An 18722-nucleotide genomic window follows, 5' to 3' on the forward strand; every position below is an offset into this window, starting at 1 on the left:
AATTGACTGTGCTGATGTTTGCACAACCCTGGGAATAGACTAAAAACCGCTAAATGGTACACATTAAATGAGTGAATTGTATGATGTGTGAACTATACCCCAAGAATGCTGTTTAAAAATATAGGCAAAGAATACTTCCCCCAAAGTACTGAGTAGTGAGGATTAAATAAGGCATCACAGAGCACGGTTCCTGGCGCACAACCAGCACTCAGAACATGAGGTGTCTCCTGAATGTCCCCCCTTCTCTTTGGTAGATGGACTAGAGAGGCAGAGGGAAACAGTGGCAAGAAAAATTAAGAAAAGAGGGCGCCAAAGACCCACACATTGCCTCCACATTTCCTCTCAAGCCTGGAATGGAATTGGGAACTTTCTTCTATGGCCCTGAATTTCCAAAGGAGAGAAGTGACTCTCAGTTTCCTTGGCGGCTGCCACAAAAATCAAGCCTGTGGTCCCCACGGGAACGTGTAGCTACTGCAACCACAGAGAGTATCACACTACTTCAGGATCATTTCCCATCTCCTACCAGGCTGGAAGCTTCAGAAGAGCAGGCTGTAGGATTCTGGTATTTTTCAGTGCCTGAATCATCTAACAGGAATGAAACTCACAACAGATGCCCCTACCCAGCCAGAAATGAACTTCCAGGAGGCACTCCCCAATAAAGACCCCAGCAGAAACATCTGTTCCCCATCATGGCCACCCTGAAACCCCTAAAGTCAGGAGGGGAGACAAGGGAAGGAAGGAAGAGGCTTACACTGAGAAAAAAAAAAAATCTAAAAATCTTGGAGTGACTTCCTGGTGGTCCAGTGGCTAAGACGCCACACTCCCAGTGCAGGAGGCCTGGGTTCGATCCCTCGTCAGGGAACTAGATCCCGCATGTATGCCGTAATTAAGAGTCCGCATGCCACAACTAAGAAGCCCGCATGCCACAACTAAGACCTGGAGTAGCCAAAATTAATAAATTAAAAAAAAAAAAAAAAAAAAGACCTAAAAATCCTGGAGGTCACAGGAGAAATCGTGCAGACCCTAATGGAGACAGACCAATCACATTTTTCTATCCTTTCATGAGGAAGATGCAGTGAATGAGGCACAGTGACTCTAGCATCTAGGAAAACCCCTCGGCATAACTGCTCAGAGGCAGAGGGGAAGAAGCACGTTCTCCCTACAGATCGCTCTTCGGGGCTGTCACGGCTAGATGCGACGTTAGGGCAGGTGCCTGTGAGTCAAGATTCAAGCACTGAGCCATTTTGGGGGGATGATGTCCCTTTAAGTAATGGCAGCAGGACAGGGAGTTGCAGCTGCGCTTATAAATGCTCCCTCCCTGCCTCTGTCAAAACCACCCACTGCTCTGCCAAGCTTGCATCCCTGGCTCTGGTCACCCCTCCCTCTGGCTTATAGCTGGCCTGGATTTTTGGGGACTTGCTGCATCTCTTAGGCCTGCTTCTATACAGACAAGAACCTAACCCCCAATGCAGGGAGGAAAAAGAATCAGCTGGTGGCCAGGGAGGGATTAAAAAGAAGAACCAGGATTCTTTGCTCTGTAGGAAGCCTGTCTCAGCAACCATGCCTGGCACTGGCCCCCCTCCTCACCCCCCACATCTGCATAGTCAACCAGCCAGACCTGGGGGCCACCCAGATGACTCTGTTGGGGCCACGACTTCCTTCTCTCGCACGCTGTATTCTAAGTGGGATGTTGACAAGGTTGGCTTCCCCTCCCCTCCTCAAGAGTCTCTAGGAATCTGCCCAACACCCTGGCTCAAAAGAATTTCCAGAACCCAGGACTCCTAAATCGCCACTGAAAAAAATTACTTCTGCCCCAGCTGAGCCATTGAAGTGGCCAGGCTGCAAGGCTCACTCACCAATAAGCATTGACTCTCGCTGGTATTCCTGAGTGAGGTAGGACCGCTGGGTCACACAGTACACGTATCTCTCCAAGACATACCAGCACATCTCATAGTAGAAGGGGTAACGAAATTTGGGCTGCACCTGAAAGCAAAGATCCAGGGCCAGAGGTCAGTTTCTGGAGGGCAGAGGGAAGAGGAGGGAGAGAACGGCACTGGGGTGGGGGTGGGGGGAGTTCCTGGGTGTGGGAGTTCTTTTCATCATCTTAGCAAGAGCACAAATGGTGTGAAGGAAAAATGGGGGGTGGGTGGAAGGAAGCGCTGGAAGGGGCAAGATACCAGCATGCACAAATGAGGAGGAAGAGCGGGGGAAGAGGCCTATGTGAGAGCATCATTTCAAGGGTCCCTGAGCTTCGCGCAGGGAAAGCTCTACGGGGTCCACTTTGTGCTTCTGTGAGATGCAGAGGAACAGAGCTGTCCCCTGACCTGCTGATGGAGGGTGCGGGTACCTGCAGATGCGAGCGCCTGCCTGATTCTAGCTACAACAAACACAAATTCCTGCACAGACTCTACTACCCCTCCCTCCCACCTTGAGAAACAGAAATCAAACCCACTTGCAGACAGGCTGTCAAGCATCTCCTGTTCTCAGAGAGGGAGGCCACATAAAGCGCACCAATGAGGATGGAGGGGGTGTGGCCCCGCCTACCACCGGGGGCGGGGCCTCAGAGGGGTCCACCGCCTGCTCCTCCCCCACACCACCTGGGGCTTCCAGCCTAAATCTCCACAGAGGACTGCCTCTGACACAAGTCCCTGGTGTGACCTGGGACCATCCTAACCCTGGGGGACACACTCCCGGGTCTGGAGCAGCAGTCCAGCTGGAGATCCCCTTTTGGCTGTTTCTTACAGGGGAAGGACGTCTAGGTGCAGAGCGCTTTGTACATCAGAACTGTGAAAAGGCCCGGGCCCCAGGGGGATTCCGATGGGTGGCAGCACGGGGTGGGGTCTATACGGATGAGATGGCGGCAAGAGACGGGGAGGAAGCAATACCACTGATGGCCCTGGCACAGAAAAGCCTTCCAGAAACCACATCCCAAGCGGGCGAGGGTGGTGGGAGGTGGTCTGGCTCCCACAGTTGGGCCCTCTTCTCCGAGGCTATACATGGATCAGACACGTCCACACTCACTCCTGGACCATCTCCCCAAGGGTGTGTCTGCCTTGAGGGACCTGTGCAGGAGCCAGAGACCCCTCCTCACCTCCCCTGTCCTCCAGGAACTCAGGGAGTTAGGTGCCAAGGACGCACACTAGGCCACCTGCTGTGCTGACAACCAACGGGCGACAGGCTCCATCCGGGGGGAAAGCGAATACAAGCAGACCTGGGTGCTCCACCTGCCATGTTCCTGCCTCTCTCAGTGCCCACCTGGAAAAGGCCTCCACTCTGCCCTGAGAGTCCCAGCCCCAGCTGCCTGATCCAGCCCAGGCCCTGCTGACTCAGTTGCCAGCTGTGAGGCCCTTTCCCCACACTGGGGCCTCACTTCTCCCATCTGCGTCCTGGGTCCATTTGATCTCCCTGCGTCTGGGGATGGTGTGCTTTGGAATGAGATCCTGGCCACCGCATGCGTTTGAGCTCCTGGGGGGGGCGGGGGGAATGCATGGAGTTGGGAACGTCATCTAGCGGTTTCCTTGGCTCCAGCTACTTTCCCGAGAACCCCAGTTTTATTGCTGGGAGGGTATCATTCTTTTTTTACAGTCATTGGATCAGCATCCTTTGGCGTTTGAAAAGCAGAGAGGCTCTTCGGCCTGAGGCAGACCCTGGCCTCCTGCGAAGAGAGTCTGGGGAGGAGGTGGTTCTCAACACCACCGCTGCTCCAGAATGAAGGCCAAGTAATTTTGCAACAAATCATCAGGACCTACAGAGCGGGCTGAGGACAGGCAGGCCCACCTCTTCTCAGACCCTCACTCACATCTCCTGACTTTAGACTCGACTGGTAAAACTCCCACGTTGCTTTTGACTTTTCAAATTTGGGAGACCATCTGAGCCACTCTGCCCTGATGGGGCACCATGGCGCCTGCGAATCTTTCTAGATTAGGAAAAAAAAAATTTTTTTTTTAGCTGTAGTTCAGGAGAGGAAGGTAAGTCTCCCCTCATTGTTGCTGAACCCAAGGGAAACCAGCTGGGTGAAAACAAATGCTGATGAAGGAATTCAAATTTTTTTTCATTTTATTATTTTTTTAATTTTTTTTTTCCAAGAGAGCACCGCAGGAAACAAAATTTGCAAAGAATTGACTTACAAACGGGTTGTCGCCTTCCACCCTTCGCCATCAAAAGGTTTCAGCCACATGCCTGGGAACATTAAACACACGATTGCTCAACATTATTTGCTGACAACTCTGGAGCCTCACCAAATTGAGTTGTTCACCGAAAGGCAAGGCAGTCAGAAAGCATGCAATGCTCCCAGCCTGGGGGGTAATCAATCTATCAGCGGGTCTCAAGGGGTCAGTTTGAGTTCCCAAAGGTCCATTCGAGTGGCACCTGGCCTAAGCCCTTCCTCTTGGAGCTGCGTGACCTCAGGAGATCAGAACCAAAGATGTTTTGGTGCATCTACAACTCCCAGGTCTCAGGGACTTGAAAAACTAAAATATGAGGGTGGGTGGAAGTGTCTTAAAATTTGTTTTTCTCCTGGAAAAAAAAAAAAAAAAAAAAGAAAAGTCAATGGAAAAAAAAATCCAGTGGTAGGGGAAAGGGGAAAGGAAAGATAAATTATTGCAATTTCCAAATAAATTCACTAGCTGAGAGGGAATGGGGCGTGTTGGCATTACCTTTCCTGAGAAGGCTGCTTTCACTAGAGCCATTAGGGGGAAAAAAAAGATAAATATAAGAGAGACGGCAGTTTAATGATCAATTGGACCATTCCTATCCCTTATCAAGCTAACTAGAGTTAAAAATATGTAGTGAGAGTTGCTGAGATGTTATCTTCAAATAATAAACATGCAACACATCCATTCTTTGGTGTAGCTCTTCACCCCTCTGCTTATCTCTAGAATGAGAAGGGAAAGATTTAATCTACATAAGGGGGTCGTGAAATGAAAGCCCCTCAGCCCCAGAACGCCTGCATCTGTTTGTGCTTGCCTCATGGGCAGCAGAGTGAAGTCACCTATCCTCCAGCCCAGAAAAATTCAAATCATGAGAAAAGGCATGCTTCCTACACACAGGAGAACATTGGGGTTCCCCTGGTCTCGATGGGGAGGTCCCCATCCTTGGGCCACAAAGGCAAATTATTTTTCTAAAACAAACCCACACCATGGGGCTTAGAGACTGAAGGTTGTTTCCTCTGTCCCACCCTCGGCATTTGGTTTCCAAGCAAAGCGATGTTTCAGGACTCTTGAAAAACTATTTTTAAATGGCCATAACCTTCTTAAGGAAGCTTGCAGGGATATAAAGAATTAAGCTGTAGCGAGCTGACAAGGAGCCCTGGCATTTTATCTGGCTTCCAGTGCTCTCTCCCCAGCATCTTTTGTCTGCCTTGGCTCCTAAAACATAAACAATTGGGCCTTGTAGCCAAGCCCTCTCCAAAGACCAGAAATCAAAGCAGATTAAACAGCCTGCCGCTGGTTCCCGCCCAGCCCCCCCCTCGCCCGCCTGCCCCCCACCCGTCCACCTGCTTCAGGAAACCAGATGAGGTGCCCGCTGAGATGACGGGGACAGGGGCCTTGGGGGAGGGGGCCCTGCTGTGCTCACCTCCATGTGGGAGCAATATCCCACAGCAGCTCAGCGTGGCGCTATGGGGTTCCACTCCATTACCCTCCCTCCCGCCTCCCGCGGGAGGGGGAGGGGACTGGGCTCCTAATGGAATGATGGGGCCCAAATCCACTGAGATGTATGATCCACATTCCCTGGGGGAGGGGCAACAGCTGCCAAGTGAGTCGCTGAAGCCTTTAGAAATCCCAGCCTGACTCTGGCTTTCAGGAATTGCCTGGAAAGTTGTGGGCTTGACTTCTTTCTCCTCTTCTACCCCACACCTACTCGTCTACTCACAAACAAACTGGCCCATTCTTCGGGGCTGGCCAAAGAACAGCTGGCCAGAGTCCCAGACAGCACTTGACCCAGACTATAAGATGACTACTCGCACCCAAATGGTGCCTTTCTCTAGAACGCCACAGGGCAGCATCCTCCAGACCACGGCTGGGACTCGCCGACCCCCCCAGACCGGGAAAGGGATGGTAGGCAGGCAACAGAAGAGAGGCGCACAAAACCCCACAAAGCAAGACCCAGTCTCTGCAGGTCCGGGCACCCCAGCAGCAAACCCGCCAATCTGACAATGTGCACTGGCCCCTGTTAACACACCTGCCCACTGAACATGGCTCGACGAGGTCCCCAGGAAACCCCTGGGTGAGGTCCCTCAGCATCGGGACTATTAAAAAGGTCAGCTGCATACACAGTAGCTAAGACTTTGACTCACGCATGTGATTCCATGCAGACCAATGCCTGTAAACAAGACCAAGAAAGGCAGTAACCCTGGGCACAGAGCATCTGCTTCTATGAGACATTTCTTTAGGGTCCAGGCAGGGCAACCCTCTCTGGGGGCAAAAGTCCCTCCAAGGCAAAGCCCAAGAAGACTGGGTGTGATCTCTCCATACAGTGGAATATGATTCAGCCACCAAAAGGAATAAAGCAGTGACAATTACCACAACGGAGATGAACCCTGAAGACATGATGCTAAGTGAAAGAAGCCGACACACAAGGGCATATTATATGACCCCATTTACATAAAATATCCAGAACAGGCAAATCCACAGAGATAGAAAGCAGACCCATGACTGCCAGACGCTGGGGATGTGGGAATGGGGTGTGACTGCTACTGAGTATGGCGTTCCTTTTTAGAGCGATGAGAATGTCTTAGAAGTAGAAGTGATGGCTGCACAATGTGAATGTGCTAAATGCCACTGAATCATGCACTTTGTGTATGTGGGTTACATCTCAATAAAATAAAAAGAGAGAGAGAGAGAGAAGAAATAGTTGAAGAACTGTAAGAAAAAAGAAGTAGGCCCTTTTTGCCCCAGTTTCCAACTCTCAGACCTGTCTCAAATGCCGAGGGACACTGGGTCAAGTTCCAGCAAGGAAGAGCCGATGCTTTTCAGAGGAAACTCGTGGAATGGAACAGGGAAGAGCAGAGGGGCCATGTCAGGTGTCTGAGCCTCAGCCCCTGCTCCTGGAGCATGGGGGTGGGGGGTAAGGGGGTGGGGGGCTGGGGAGGAGGGAGTCGAGGGGTAGATGCAACGTTTGAGAAACCTTCAAGGAGAAAAGGGACCCCCCCCCCAATATCTGCAAGCAGACATTGAGACGGAACTCAGAGACAGACCCTGGTGGACTCCCAGACACCGGCTTCCTCGGGGTCCTACATCACATCTGGAGTCCCCACATGGTCAAGACCTGACCTATTTTCCAAGGTCCCAGCCCCCCTCCAAACTACCACAACAACCATGAAATCCCCCCCAGTCCCTCGCATCCCTTTATACACATGGGAAGAAGGAAGAAGCAGGGTTCCTGACATCTCACGGTGCTTTCTCAAGAGATACTTCCTCTTCAACAAGGGGGTTTTGGCTGCCACCGGCCTGGAGGTGAACAGAAACTCCCGGGGCTCTGGGTGGGGCTCTCGTGGGCACCCCCTGCCCCGCAGAACCAGGACCAAGGCCCGGCTTGAGGCAGGGAACAGGAGGGACGAGGGGAGCAGGAAGGACTTCGGAATGACCGTCCCACACGCCCCGAGCACCAGGCAGCGTTCGGGGGGCCGGCGCGGCCACGAGAAGAAAAGGAAGCCGCCTCACCCGCGTTCTGTCCTCGATCTCGTAGATCCGCAGCTGCATGGGCACGTTGAAGCTGTGCAGGATGTTTCCGCCGAACACCAGAGAGTCTACAGGGGTGTAGACTGCATGGATCCAGCCTGGGGTGGGGAGGGCACAGAGAGGGTCAGCTGCGGGCCCTTTGGGGCCCCTTACAATGCCCGCATGCAGGAGGGCGCAGGAGAGGCCCAGGTGGGCACCAGGGCCCGCGTGAGGATGCTCGGGCTGCCTGATGCAGAGAGCCGAGCTCCGGGCCGGCCTAGAAGACCCAGGCCCGCAGCCCCACTGGGCTGCTGTTGGCAGTGACCTCTGACTAGGTCGAGTCAGTCCTGGGCAGCTGCAGACCTTGTCCTAAAGACCTTGGTGACAAAGTGTTACGATGGACCTGGCTGCAGCAGCCAATAGAGAAGCAGGCCCTGTCCCCTGCCCCTGCTGCCCAGGGAGCGGGAAACCCCTCACTCAGGCTACTCACACGTCCTGAAGCCTTTTCTTCATCATCCCAGCAACCGCCAACCTCAGGAGGGGTCGAGGATTCCTCCGGGCCATAACATCTCACCAGGGGTTGTGACATCCTGCCAGAACCCAGATGCCTTCCTCTGCCCAATGCTACCACCTGCCATCAAAATCCTCCAAGGCCCATCTCCTCAGCCACACGACACCTGCACCCCCATCCACATCAGCTCTGCTTCTGCTTTGCCCTGCAGCTGCTGACAAGTCTCCCTCCTGCTGACAGCAGCTTCTTAACAGCTTGGGGCACAGCTTCTTCATATCCCTGAGCTCGTAGCCCAAAGGCTGGCACTGCAATCTTCAGAAGGATAATTAAGGACTACCTTTGTGCCAGGCACTGGCCTGAGGGCTGTACAGGACTCGTCTCATTTAACTCTCATAAAATCCCTAAAAGGTACATGCGACATTCATTCCCAAATGACAGATGAGAAGACTGAGGCACAGAAAAGTGAAGTCACTTATAAGCACTGGAACCCAGGGAGTCGGATCCACTTGGTCCAAGAATGCCAGAGACAAAGCAAACTGCCTAATTTCTTCAATGAGTAACTAAGGCATCTCGGACTGACTGTTTCCAGTGCTCAACAGACCTCCATGTGGCTCCTGGGTACTGTACTGGACAGTGCAGAGCTAGGGGATGGGTGGTATTATAACCCACTCCCATTTACAGATGCTGAAACCAAGGCTAAGAGAAGGTAAGTCACTTGCTGAATGACATCACAGCTGGTGAGTGACAGCAGCTCTGTTTTTAACTGCTATGCTTCACTGCCGCTGCACCAGAGGCTTAGCACAGGCCTGGGAGTCCCAGCAGATGGCCTGCAAACACAGAGGGGAGGCAAAAAGAAACGAGGAAGACGGAGGCAAAGAGAAGGACAGACAGAGGAAGAGGGCCTCCCAGTGAAAGACAGACGATCGGCAGAGAGGAAAGGGGGCAGACGGGGCACCGCGAGATCCTGAGCCTCCTCCCCCACAACCTTGAGCCTCATTCATTTGCTCGGAGGAAAATCACAGAGGCCTCCCTGCCCACCCCCGAGCGGGAGCAGCTCCAGCCTCTTTCCTGGGTGAGCTCAACACGCCAGCCCCGAGTCACGGGCAGCCACGGGCGGCCACAGCGACCGGGAGCAGAGCTGCCACCCGGGAAGAGAGCTTGGGGGCCACGAGGCCACTGCTGGCACCTGTGTCAACACTCTGAGCGCCCGGCCCTCCTCCTGCTGGGGACAACTGGTCGGGCAGAGCTGGTGGCGCTCGCAGGAGGGCAGGGAAACCCCGCCAGCCAAGAACACAGGAACGAAGGCTTTATGTCACCCGGTTCTGCTGCGTGCACATCTCTGGCGGCCGCTCTGCCGGGCAGGCGTGCCCCTGTGGAGTTACCTGGGTGCCTTCCCCACCACCTTCCCCCACTCTGTGCAGGAGTGCAGCTGCCACCTCTAAACCGGGAATTCCCTGGAGGTCCAGTGGTTAGGATGCCGTGCTTCCACGGCAGGGGGCACGGGTTCGATCCCTGGTCCGGGAACCAGGATGCTATAGGCCATGCAGCACAGCCAAAAATTTTTTAAAAAACGAAGAAAAAAAATAAGTCCCCGTTTCCACATCTGCTGCAGTCTCTCCACATCAACTGTGCGCCAGCTAATCTTCTCAAGGGTACACTTTTTGTTTCTACCAAGCACAGCCACGCTGTCTATTATTGCTGTTAGCGTATCAGCGTTATTTAAGTAACATTTCCTAACACTGGGACCTAGGACAGCCAGGCAGATGCTCACGGTGGGGTGCAGCCCAAACGAGGCAAGGATTCCTGCGTCCCGTTCCCAAGCTCTTCCCACGCCCGCCTACCACCCTATGAAAGCCCACATCCAGGGGCCCGGGTTGGAGACTGTCCCCAGTGCTGACTCACCACGTGGCCTGGGGCACCTGACTGCCCCTCTCCTGTCCTCCAGTGCCCGTGTGAAATGAGGAAGACTTCTGCTTCCCTTGTGAATAAGAACGCAAACTGTGTATGCAACTGCCGCTGACATCCGTGGTAGTCTCGTCCACCACGAGGGCTTTGGCAAGAACGGCGCCCACGTGACTCTGTGTTCATCAGCCCCGGACTCTCCCTTCTGGAAAGGCAGACACACCTGACTTACATCTATTCCCCAGATGTGAGAGGTAGAGGTGCTGTTGCAAGCAGTGGGGCAGGGAATCTGTACTGACATTCCAGAAGCTTCTCTCCACTCTCCTCTCCTCTCCAGGCCGGAGCCTTGCAGGTGGGTCAGGCAGCCTGGCCTGGATTAGAAACACTGTCCAGCCCCTCCCCCCAGCCCTCCTTACATCTGCTCTGTTACTTAAATGCTTGCTTTCAGGACTTCCCTGGTGGTCCAGTGGTTAAGACTCTGCACTTCCTCTGCAGGGGGCATAGGTTCCATCCCTGGTCAGGGAACTAAGATCCCACATCCTGCAGGGAACACCCCTCAAAATTTTTTAATTAAAAAAAAAATTAAAAAAAAAAAAAAGATTTGATAAAAAAAACCCTAAAAAAAATAAACGCTTGCCTCCGGAAGAACCAGGGAGTCGAAATAATAGCGTTCAGAAGCCGTGTCCGAACTCACACTCCCAATGGCGACGCGTTCACTGCACCCCAAGAAGCACGAGAGAGCGGGCGTCCCCAGACTGGTGACTGTGCCGGGGAGGCTGGCATCTGCCTCCTGCTTCCAGGCCACTGTCTCCAACAATATGAAGGCAATAACAGAGGCTATTCAGGCCAAGCGACAAGGGACAGATCCAGCCACGGAAGGAAAGCAGGCGACCCACAAAACCTACGGGTGGGTGTTCTCTGGGACCTGGGGGGGCCGAGGCCAGCGGGGGCACACGGAGTCTGACCCACAACCCAGACACTCAGGATTCGGAATCCAGAGGCCCCTGAACTGCATGTGTCTACCTCTGCGGCTACTGCAGGGATAAACCCAAAGGTCCCAGAGCAGGGGGGTGCCTCACAGAGGCCCACATCCTGCTTCCTCCAGGAGCATCCACGAGCTCCCTGTACTGGGCCAGGCCCGGGGCTGGGCACTGCGGCTGCCAGGATGAAGCAGGGCTGGCCTCTCCTCTCTGGGACCTCATAACTGTACCAAGGGCCCAAACTGGCAGGCCACGGGCTGCGTCAGACCTAGGGGCGTGTACAGTTTGACCCACCTGTGTTATCAAAATAGGGAAATTTCACGAGGCTGTCTGAACTGCTTTCCTCCCCAGAAAGATGAGAAGATGAGCCCACCAGGCCCTCCAGCCCTAAGTGGCTGGAGCTGAGCAGCAATTGCCCAGTTTCCCAGAGCCCCTCACCCCAGCCTGCTTCACTGCCAGCCTTTCTCTGCTCTGTACCCATTTTACAGATAGATCATCTCAGGCCCAAGCCATGTTACACTGTTAAACAGCTAGGAGTGGAGCGGGGGTTGGGGTGGCATGAATTGGGAGACTGGGAATGCCATATATACATTACTAATAAAAAAAATATCAAATTGTGCACTTTAAATATATGCAGTTTACTGTATGTCAATTATGTCTCAATAAAAGTTCTAAAAAAAAATTAAAAAAAAAAAAAGCTAGGAGTTACTATTTCTCAGACTTGCCCAAGTCTAAGAAGTACCTGGGGCTACCGGGAGTTTTACTACAAGGCAAGGATGGGAAATAGTTCAGGCCAGCCCAAGCCACAGGCCCCAGGGTCCTCCCCACGCCCCTGTACTGGGCTCCACTATCCTGGCTGCTACCTGACTGGACATACACTCACGACGGAGGGAATCTGTCTCACGTCCTCCCCAGCACCTTCCACACCGCCAAGTGGACCCTTAAAAAAGTTTATTAAATGAGCCCACAATTCTCCCAAAGTCACATAGCTGAGAAGGGGGACCAGACCCCAAGTCAGCTGACTCGCAGGCTGACAGGGAACCAGGTGGGTTCTAAAACTAGACACACCTGAGTTCTCATCCTGCCCTGTCACTTATTAACTGTGTGACCTTGGACTAGTTTGTTCACCTCTCTGGGCCTCAGAAACCTTCACTTTTAAAAAAGAGGGTGGGGTGGGGGGATGTTTCCTTACATTCTTATGGAGAAGAAATGTACATAAAATGATCATCGCTCAGTAATGCAAGTTCATGTTACTATTAACTATAATTCTCCTGGGCGGGTGAAGCCAGAGGGGGAACTGGCCATACGTCAGGTCAAGGGAAGGGAGAAGATGTCACCAGGTTCACTGCTGAGTTCCAACCCCAGCTTTCCTTACTCCTAATGATCAGGCTGAATCTTGGTGACTCCTGGGCCACTCCCGACTCTGCCTCTGACTCTCTGTGGCCTGGCAAGGTCACTGTATCCCCACCTCCTCTACCTTCGAGAGCTGGCCAGCTCAGCGAGACAAGTCCAAGCCCCTTTCTGCAGGTCATCTTACTCCTCAGTCACCTTCAACAGTCTCCCTCTTCCAGGCAGCTTTCCTGGACTACCCAGGAATGAGGCCTGAAGAACTACCACCTCTGAAACACAGGCAGCACCCCACCCCTTCAAACAAAAGAAGAAAAAGATAAACCAAGTCTCACAAAGATACTGTGACATTTAAAATCTTCCTGGGACGTCCTAGGTGGCGCAGTGGTTAAGAATCCGCCTGCCAATGCAGGGGACACGGGTTCGATCTCTGCTCTGGAAGATCCCACATGCCGCGGAGCCACGAAGCCCGTGCACCACAACTATTGAGCCTGCGCTTTAGAGCCCATGAGCCACAACTGTTGAGCCCACGTGCTGCAACTACTGAAGCCCACACGCCTAGAGCCTGGGCTCCGCAACAAGCGAGGCCACCACAATGAGAAGCCCGTGCACCACAATGAAGAGTAGCCCCCGCACACCGCCACTAGAGAAAGCCTGTGTGCAGCAACGAAGACCCAAAACAGCCAATAAAATTAATTAATTAATTAATAATAAAATAAATAAAATAAAATAAAATAAAATATAAAAATCTTCGTAACCCACTGGCATCCATGAACTTTCACAGAGCTGATGGGGAGGCTTGGGGCTGGCATTAGGTAGGGCACATCTAAGGTCACACTGTGGGGGTGAAAACCCAGGTCAGAGGTGGGAAATGCCAGAATTAGATTCTCTACTTTCCACACCCGAAAGCTCACATGCAGGGGTGGGATTCCCCAAGGCTCTCTGCCCAAAGCCACATCCCAACTACCACAAATCTCAGACGTCTGTCTGGTTCAGAGGGTATGACGCTAGCATGAGTCCCCAGGCTCCCACGAGGACCCAAGATGCTCCTCTAGTTCAGTGACTCCAAAACTCTGGTCCTTTAGTGTTCACTATTTGGCAACAAAATGAGAAAAATGAAGATGCTGTAGATTCTCATAAACTCCAAACTATCAAATTTAAAGTAGTGACTGTCCTTTATTCTGGAATTATGTACTCCCTCATCTTTTTCAGTGTCAGAATAGTCTTCCTTTCATAAAACATCAGCAAAAGTAGCTGACAGGTTGTTGTTTTTTTTTAAATTAATGCCCAGGGCTTCCCTGGTGATGCAGTGGTTAAGAATCTGCCTGCCAATGCAAGGGACACGGGTTTGATCCCTGGGCCGGGAAGATCCCACATGCCGTGGAGCAGCTAAGCCGTGTACCACAATTACTGAGCCTGCGCTCTAGAGCCCACAAACCACAACTGTTGAGCCCATGTGCCACAACTACCGAAGCCTACAGACCTAGAGCCTGTGCTCCGCAACAAGATAAGCCACCGCAGTGAGAAGCCCGCGCACCGCCACGGAGAGTAGCCCCTGCTCCTCATAACTAGAGAAAGACCACACGCAGCAACGAAGGCCCACACACAGCAATGAAGACCCAACGCAGCCAATAAATAAATTAATTAAAAAAGAATTAATGCCCATATTTAGCAAAACTACAAGTTAATAACCCTGATATCAGTTCCCAACTTTTTTTTTTAATTTCATTGGTTCATAAAATCAATGTCTGGGAACCATATGTACACCCTGCCCCTGAGAAAGTGACAAATCTAACTGCCTCTTCTTTTTCTTCCCAAAAATCCAGGGGAAAAATCCTGGTGTCTCACTCAAGACCATTAGGGCCAGAAGTCTTTGCTGAGGTCTAAACAGACTCCTGCCAGCTGCAGTTCAAATCCACGTCTCCTCTTCCTGCCTCTACACACAGTCACATCCCTGCTGGGGCTTAGATGCTGCTTCTTGAGACCTTTTCCAACTTGCTGAAGTTACCAAAATTAACACCCTTCCCATCCCAGGTGGGGGGAACCGATGCGCCACCTCCCAGTTCTGCAAAAGGTCCTGCGAGAAAAACACCTGTCCTCCCAGGGAGACTAGGAGGCCTGCACGCAGGGGGCAGAGTTGGGAGGGATCTTGAGGGTCCCAGAGTTCAGCCTCACCCCTCCCCCATTGTAAAGATGGGACAGTTGAGGCACAGAGAGGGGAAGATATCAGCCCAAAGTCACAAAGACAGAAGCAAGGCCAAGAGCATGCCAGCATTCTTTTGAATCCACCAGGCCAATTCTCCAACACCTGCAGAGTGGCCTTGAACACGCTGCAGGATACTGCCTCCTTCCCGACTCTCCATGCCACGTCAGCCAGGGTGTGCTCCATCAACACTGCCCACCGACTACAATTCCTTCCTGTCCCAAGCAGGGGTCCCTTCCCTCTGAGTCAAGCAAGTCCAAGGATGGATCTGGGGCCCTGACAACAAAGTCACTAAACCCCACCACCTCCAAATCCCCAATTTCCCTAATAGTGAAATCTCTGCCCAACTTTCTAGAAGAGCCCAAGTGCGCAGGTCCCATCTCCATGGTGGGAACTGCCACCACAAGCACTCCCCCTTCAGCTGACACTGACCTGATGTCCAGACCCAAGGTCAACTCCAGTCCAACTCTGAGAAACTTAACTGTGACCAGCTTCTCCATCTAACGGATCTTAGTGGCCTCAAAGGAGGCCTTGGACCCTAAGATCCAAGCTTCCATTCAGTGGCAAATTCCCAGCAGGCTCCTTGGCATATAGCCTCTATTTGTATACCTCCAGTGACGGGGAGTTCAGCACCTAGCAGAGGAAGTCATTCCAATACCACTAGGCTACACCTCTTCTTTCAGATGATCCCTCAACTGGCTGATGGCCATAACCATATACCTTCACTTCTTGGGTAAAACAACCCAATTCCTCCTTCAAATTCACCTCAAATGATGTGGGATCCAGACTCTTCTCTCTCTCCAGGCTGCCTTACCATTACATCCACGAGGAACACAATCTCCTACGTGTGACCTGACCCTCTCACTCTATACAGTGGGACTGTCTCACCTCCCTCATGCTGGGTAAAATGCTTCCACTAATGCAGCCTAAGATCCCTAGGTCACCTGCCGCATCTACTTGTGACTCAGCTTGTAAGTAGCCAAAAGTCCTCAGCCCATTTCCCAGTAGGGGAAATAGGTCTCAGTTCACTCAGTCCTCACAACCACCCTGGGAAGTTTTCCATTTTACAGATGAGAACACTGAGGCACTGAGAGGTTAAGCCATTTCCAGGAAGTCACAGCTTGTAAGCAGCAGAGCAGGAATTTGAATTAGGGCAGGGTATTCTGGCCCCAGGGCCCATGCTCTTCATTAACTGCTTTCTGCTATAGTTGTGGAGTTAATTTTTTTTTTTTTTTTTTTGGGGGGAAGGGGAGAGTTCAAGTGCAGGAATTGACCTTGATCCCAATTACATTTCATCTTGTTCTGCAGGAAGGAGGCTGCCACTCTGGATGCCTTTCCCTCTACCCAGGCTTTTGGTGCCTGGTTACCCACCACCCCGGCCCCATCCCGACCAAGGGGTCTGCCCTTCCTCTGGGCCAACCCTCCCCTCTCCCCTCCCCAGCCCTCAGGGTAAAGTTGTCCCTCCCCCACCCCACAGGATCACTCTCATCCTCACACTCAGAAATCTCAGCAGGAGGAAGGCATTCAAACTTCCCCTGAGGGAGGGCCCTAGGCTTTCTCCCAGGAGAGAATTCTAGCCCATGGGCAGGAAAAAACAGGTAAGATGTGAGAAGCCGTTTTTCCCTGCAGCCAGAGACCTGCTTCTCTCAGGGACTGCCAAAGGCCAGGAGGTCCAGAGAAACCCCATCACTTGGCCTAAACCCCTGGCTGAGGCCACCGGGCCACAGGAGACTGCTGAAGAGTCGGTGACTGACCAAGAGCCCAGCACCAGCCTCGCGGGAACCTACCAGAAGGGATGAAAAACGTGTAGCCCTGTTTCAGCTCAATTCTTTGGCATCGCTCCACACGGTCTCCCAGGAAGATGTCGCTCTGTTTGCCTGACAGCACCCACTCCTCATACAGTGCCAAATTGTGCAAGGTTGGAGGAATCAGCCAAAAGATCTTAGGAGGAAAAGGAAGCAATGAGTTAAAGATCCAGGCCAAAGTCTCTGATTTCTTCCAGGCTCTGCCACAACCCAGGAGACAGCCCCACCTGCCTGGGAGAGGGGAACACAGGGGAGGACCCATCCACAGGGGAGGACCCATCCCCAGGGGCCCCACCAGGACCAGGGCCAAAGGGTCTCTGGGGTGGCAAGGAGGGCTGTGCCGCCCTTCTGGGACGCCCCCGTCCGCCTTTAGAGAGTCTCCGTTCCAGCTGAAACACCAGAGTGGGAAGACTTCCTGGACTGGGTGAAACATTCTCTCTCCCGAGCCACGGGCTTGTCGGGGAGGTGGGGGAAGGAGAAGAAGGGAGATTTCCTAAGTTGTAGGATAAAACAGCCCAATAAATAAACCCAGCTTGTGCTCGCTCTGGAGAAGGAGGAAAAACATCTGGAACCAAGAGGGATGACTTCCTACCCAGAATTCCTTCCAACATGTTTGGTTAAAACAAATGTACACACAGACCCGGAGGAGCAGGGTGGCACCCACATCTCAAGGAGCACCCACATCTGTGCAGGGACCCCTACATCCTCACGTGGACATGCACACAAGAAGCAGACACAGCAGGAGCACCCTGAATACACGCCTCACCTCCTTTCTCTGGGTGATGTCCATCCCGAATGTGAAAATGTTCTTGGAGGCAACTAGACTTTTAAGTTAAAAGATCCCAGGGCTGGAGCTGAAACTATAGCTGGGGGAAATGAATGTGGAGATTGCTGGGAGCCAAATCTGGAGTTCTAATCTGGCCTAAGATGCTTAGGACATTGGACTGAGTGGGCAGGTGTGAATGAATGACCAGAAGTGATGCAAAAGAGGTGACCTGGGGACTTCCTAGGTAGCGCAGTAATTAAGAATCCGCCTGCCAATGCAGGGGACATGGGTTTGATCCCTGCTCCAGGAAGATCCCACATGCCACGGAGCAACTAAGCCCGTGCACCACAACTACTGAGCCCATGTGCCACAACTACTGAAGCCTGCGCACCTAGAGCCCGTGCTCGACAACAAGAGAAGCCACCACAATGAGGAGTCCATGCACCACAATAAAGAGTAGCCTCCTCTCCCCGTTTGCCACAACTAGAAAAAGCCCGTGTGCAGCAACGAAGACCCAATGCAGCCATTAATAAATAAATAAATAAGTTTATTAAAAAGAAAAAAAAAAAAGAGGTGACCTGGATCATTCCCTCCAGAAGACAGACGATGAGGAGGTGGCCCCAGGGGGACCAAGGGGCCCTGAAAGTACTCACAGGGCAGAGGCTGGCTAGAGGCAGGAGCGGAAAAAGAAAGGTGAGCAAACCCCTCCACGCACACACAGCCAGGGATGTACAGAGATTTGAAGAGACCAACTCACCTTCCCACCCCGGAAAACATGGTACCAAACGGAAGTGCCTCCAAAGTCGATGTGGAAGTCCGTGAAACAACCTTTCACGCTCATCAGACAGTACCTGCAGCACAGACGCCGGGAAGCAGAAAAAAAACAATTCAATGCCTGAATCACAGGAGGTGAGCAAACAGCTTCAGAGATGCTTGACCTGCGGCCCTTTTATAAACGCTGACACTGGGGAATTTTTTTTTTTTTTAAACCCAAATCTAATCGGAGTTCCCCATGGGGGAAGCCCCTATGATCAGGTGGCGCATCTCAAGCTTTGGCTACCTGCCCCCAAGGCTGGGGGAGGCATTTTTGTTTTCAAGTTCCCGCGAGAGAGGTGGCAACCCACAGGCCACTTCATACCTTCCTCGGAGACAGTTTCTAACCTTGCTCCACCCCGCCTCCTACCCAAGCAAGAGGCTTCATTTCTGCTCCTTCCAGCTCCTACACCTACAGTTCTCCCAAGCTGCCAGGCCCCTTTGCAGCAGCTGGGCCCCCTGGAATTCTGCTGTAAACCACCTGCACAGCTTGCCAGTTACTAGTCCCCATTCATCTCCTCATTCATTCAACAATCCCTTACTGAGAGCCAACCAGTGGTCCAGCTCAGGGCTAGGCATGGCACTCAGAGAAACGCGTAAGACCCCTGCCCCTAAGGATGAAACACTCTTACTGGAGCACTGCCCTGGAAAAGTTAAATGGCAAGACAAACTGCAACTGACTGCAAAGTAAGCAATGCAGCTGAAAGTACAAGGGTACCAGCCATAAAAGACCACAG

At 52.5% G+C, this 18722-nt stretch overlaps 1 protein-coding gene across 12 annotated transcripts in view; it reads right to left on the reverse strand.

Annotated features, from left to right (window-relative positions):
* The window catches only part of KDM2B (lysine demethylase 2B), a 120050-nt gene that overhangs the window by 63844 nt on the left and 37484 nt on the right, over positions 1-18722 (reverse strand). For all 12 annotated transcript variants that reach the window (XM_057743780.1, XM_057743789.1, XM_057743779.1 and 9 more), the window contains 4 exons: positions 17930-18023; positions 16389-16542; positions 7662-7777; positions 1857-1983 (listed from right to left, as the gene is read on the reverse strand). In XM_057743780.1, coding sequence (XP_057599763.1) covers positions 1857-1983; positions 7662-7777; positions 16389-16542; positions 17930-18023 — 491 coding nt within the window. The remainder of the gene's footprint in view (positions 1-1856; positions 1984-7661; positions 7778-16388; positions 16543-17929; positions 18024-18722) is intronic.

The sequence above is a fragment of the Hippopotamus amphibius genome, chromosome 8 (genome assembly GCF_030028045.1).
Source record: "Hippopotamus amphibius kiboko isolate mHipAmp2 chromosome 8, mHipAmp2.hap2, whole genome shotgun sequence".
Lineage (NCBI taxonomy): Eukaryota > Metazoa > Chordata > Mammalia > Artiodactyla > Hippopotamidae > Hippopotamus > Hippopotamus amphibius.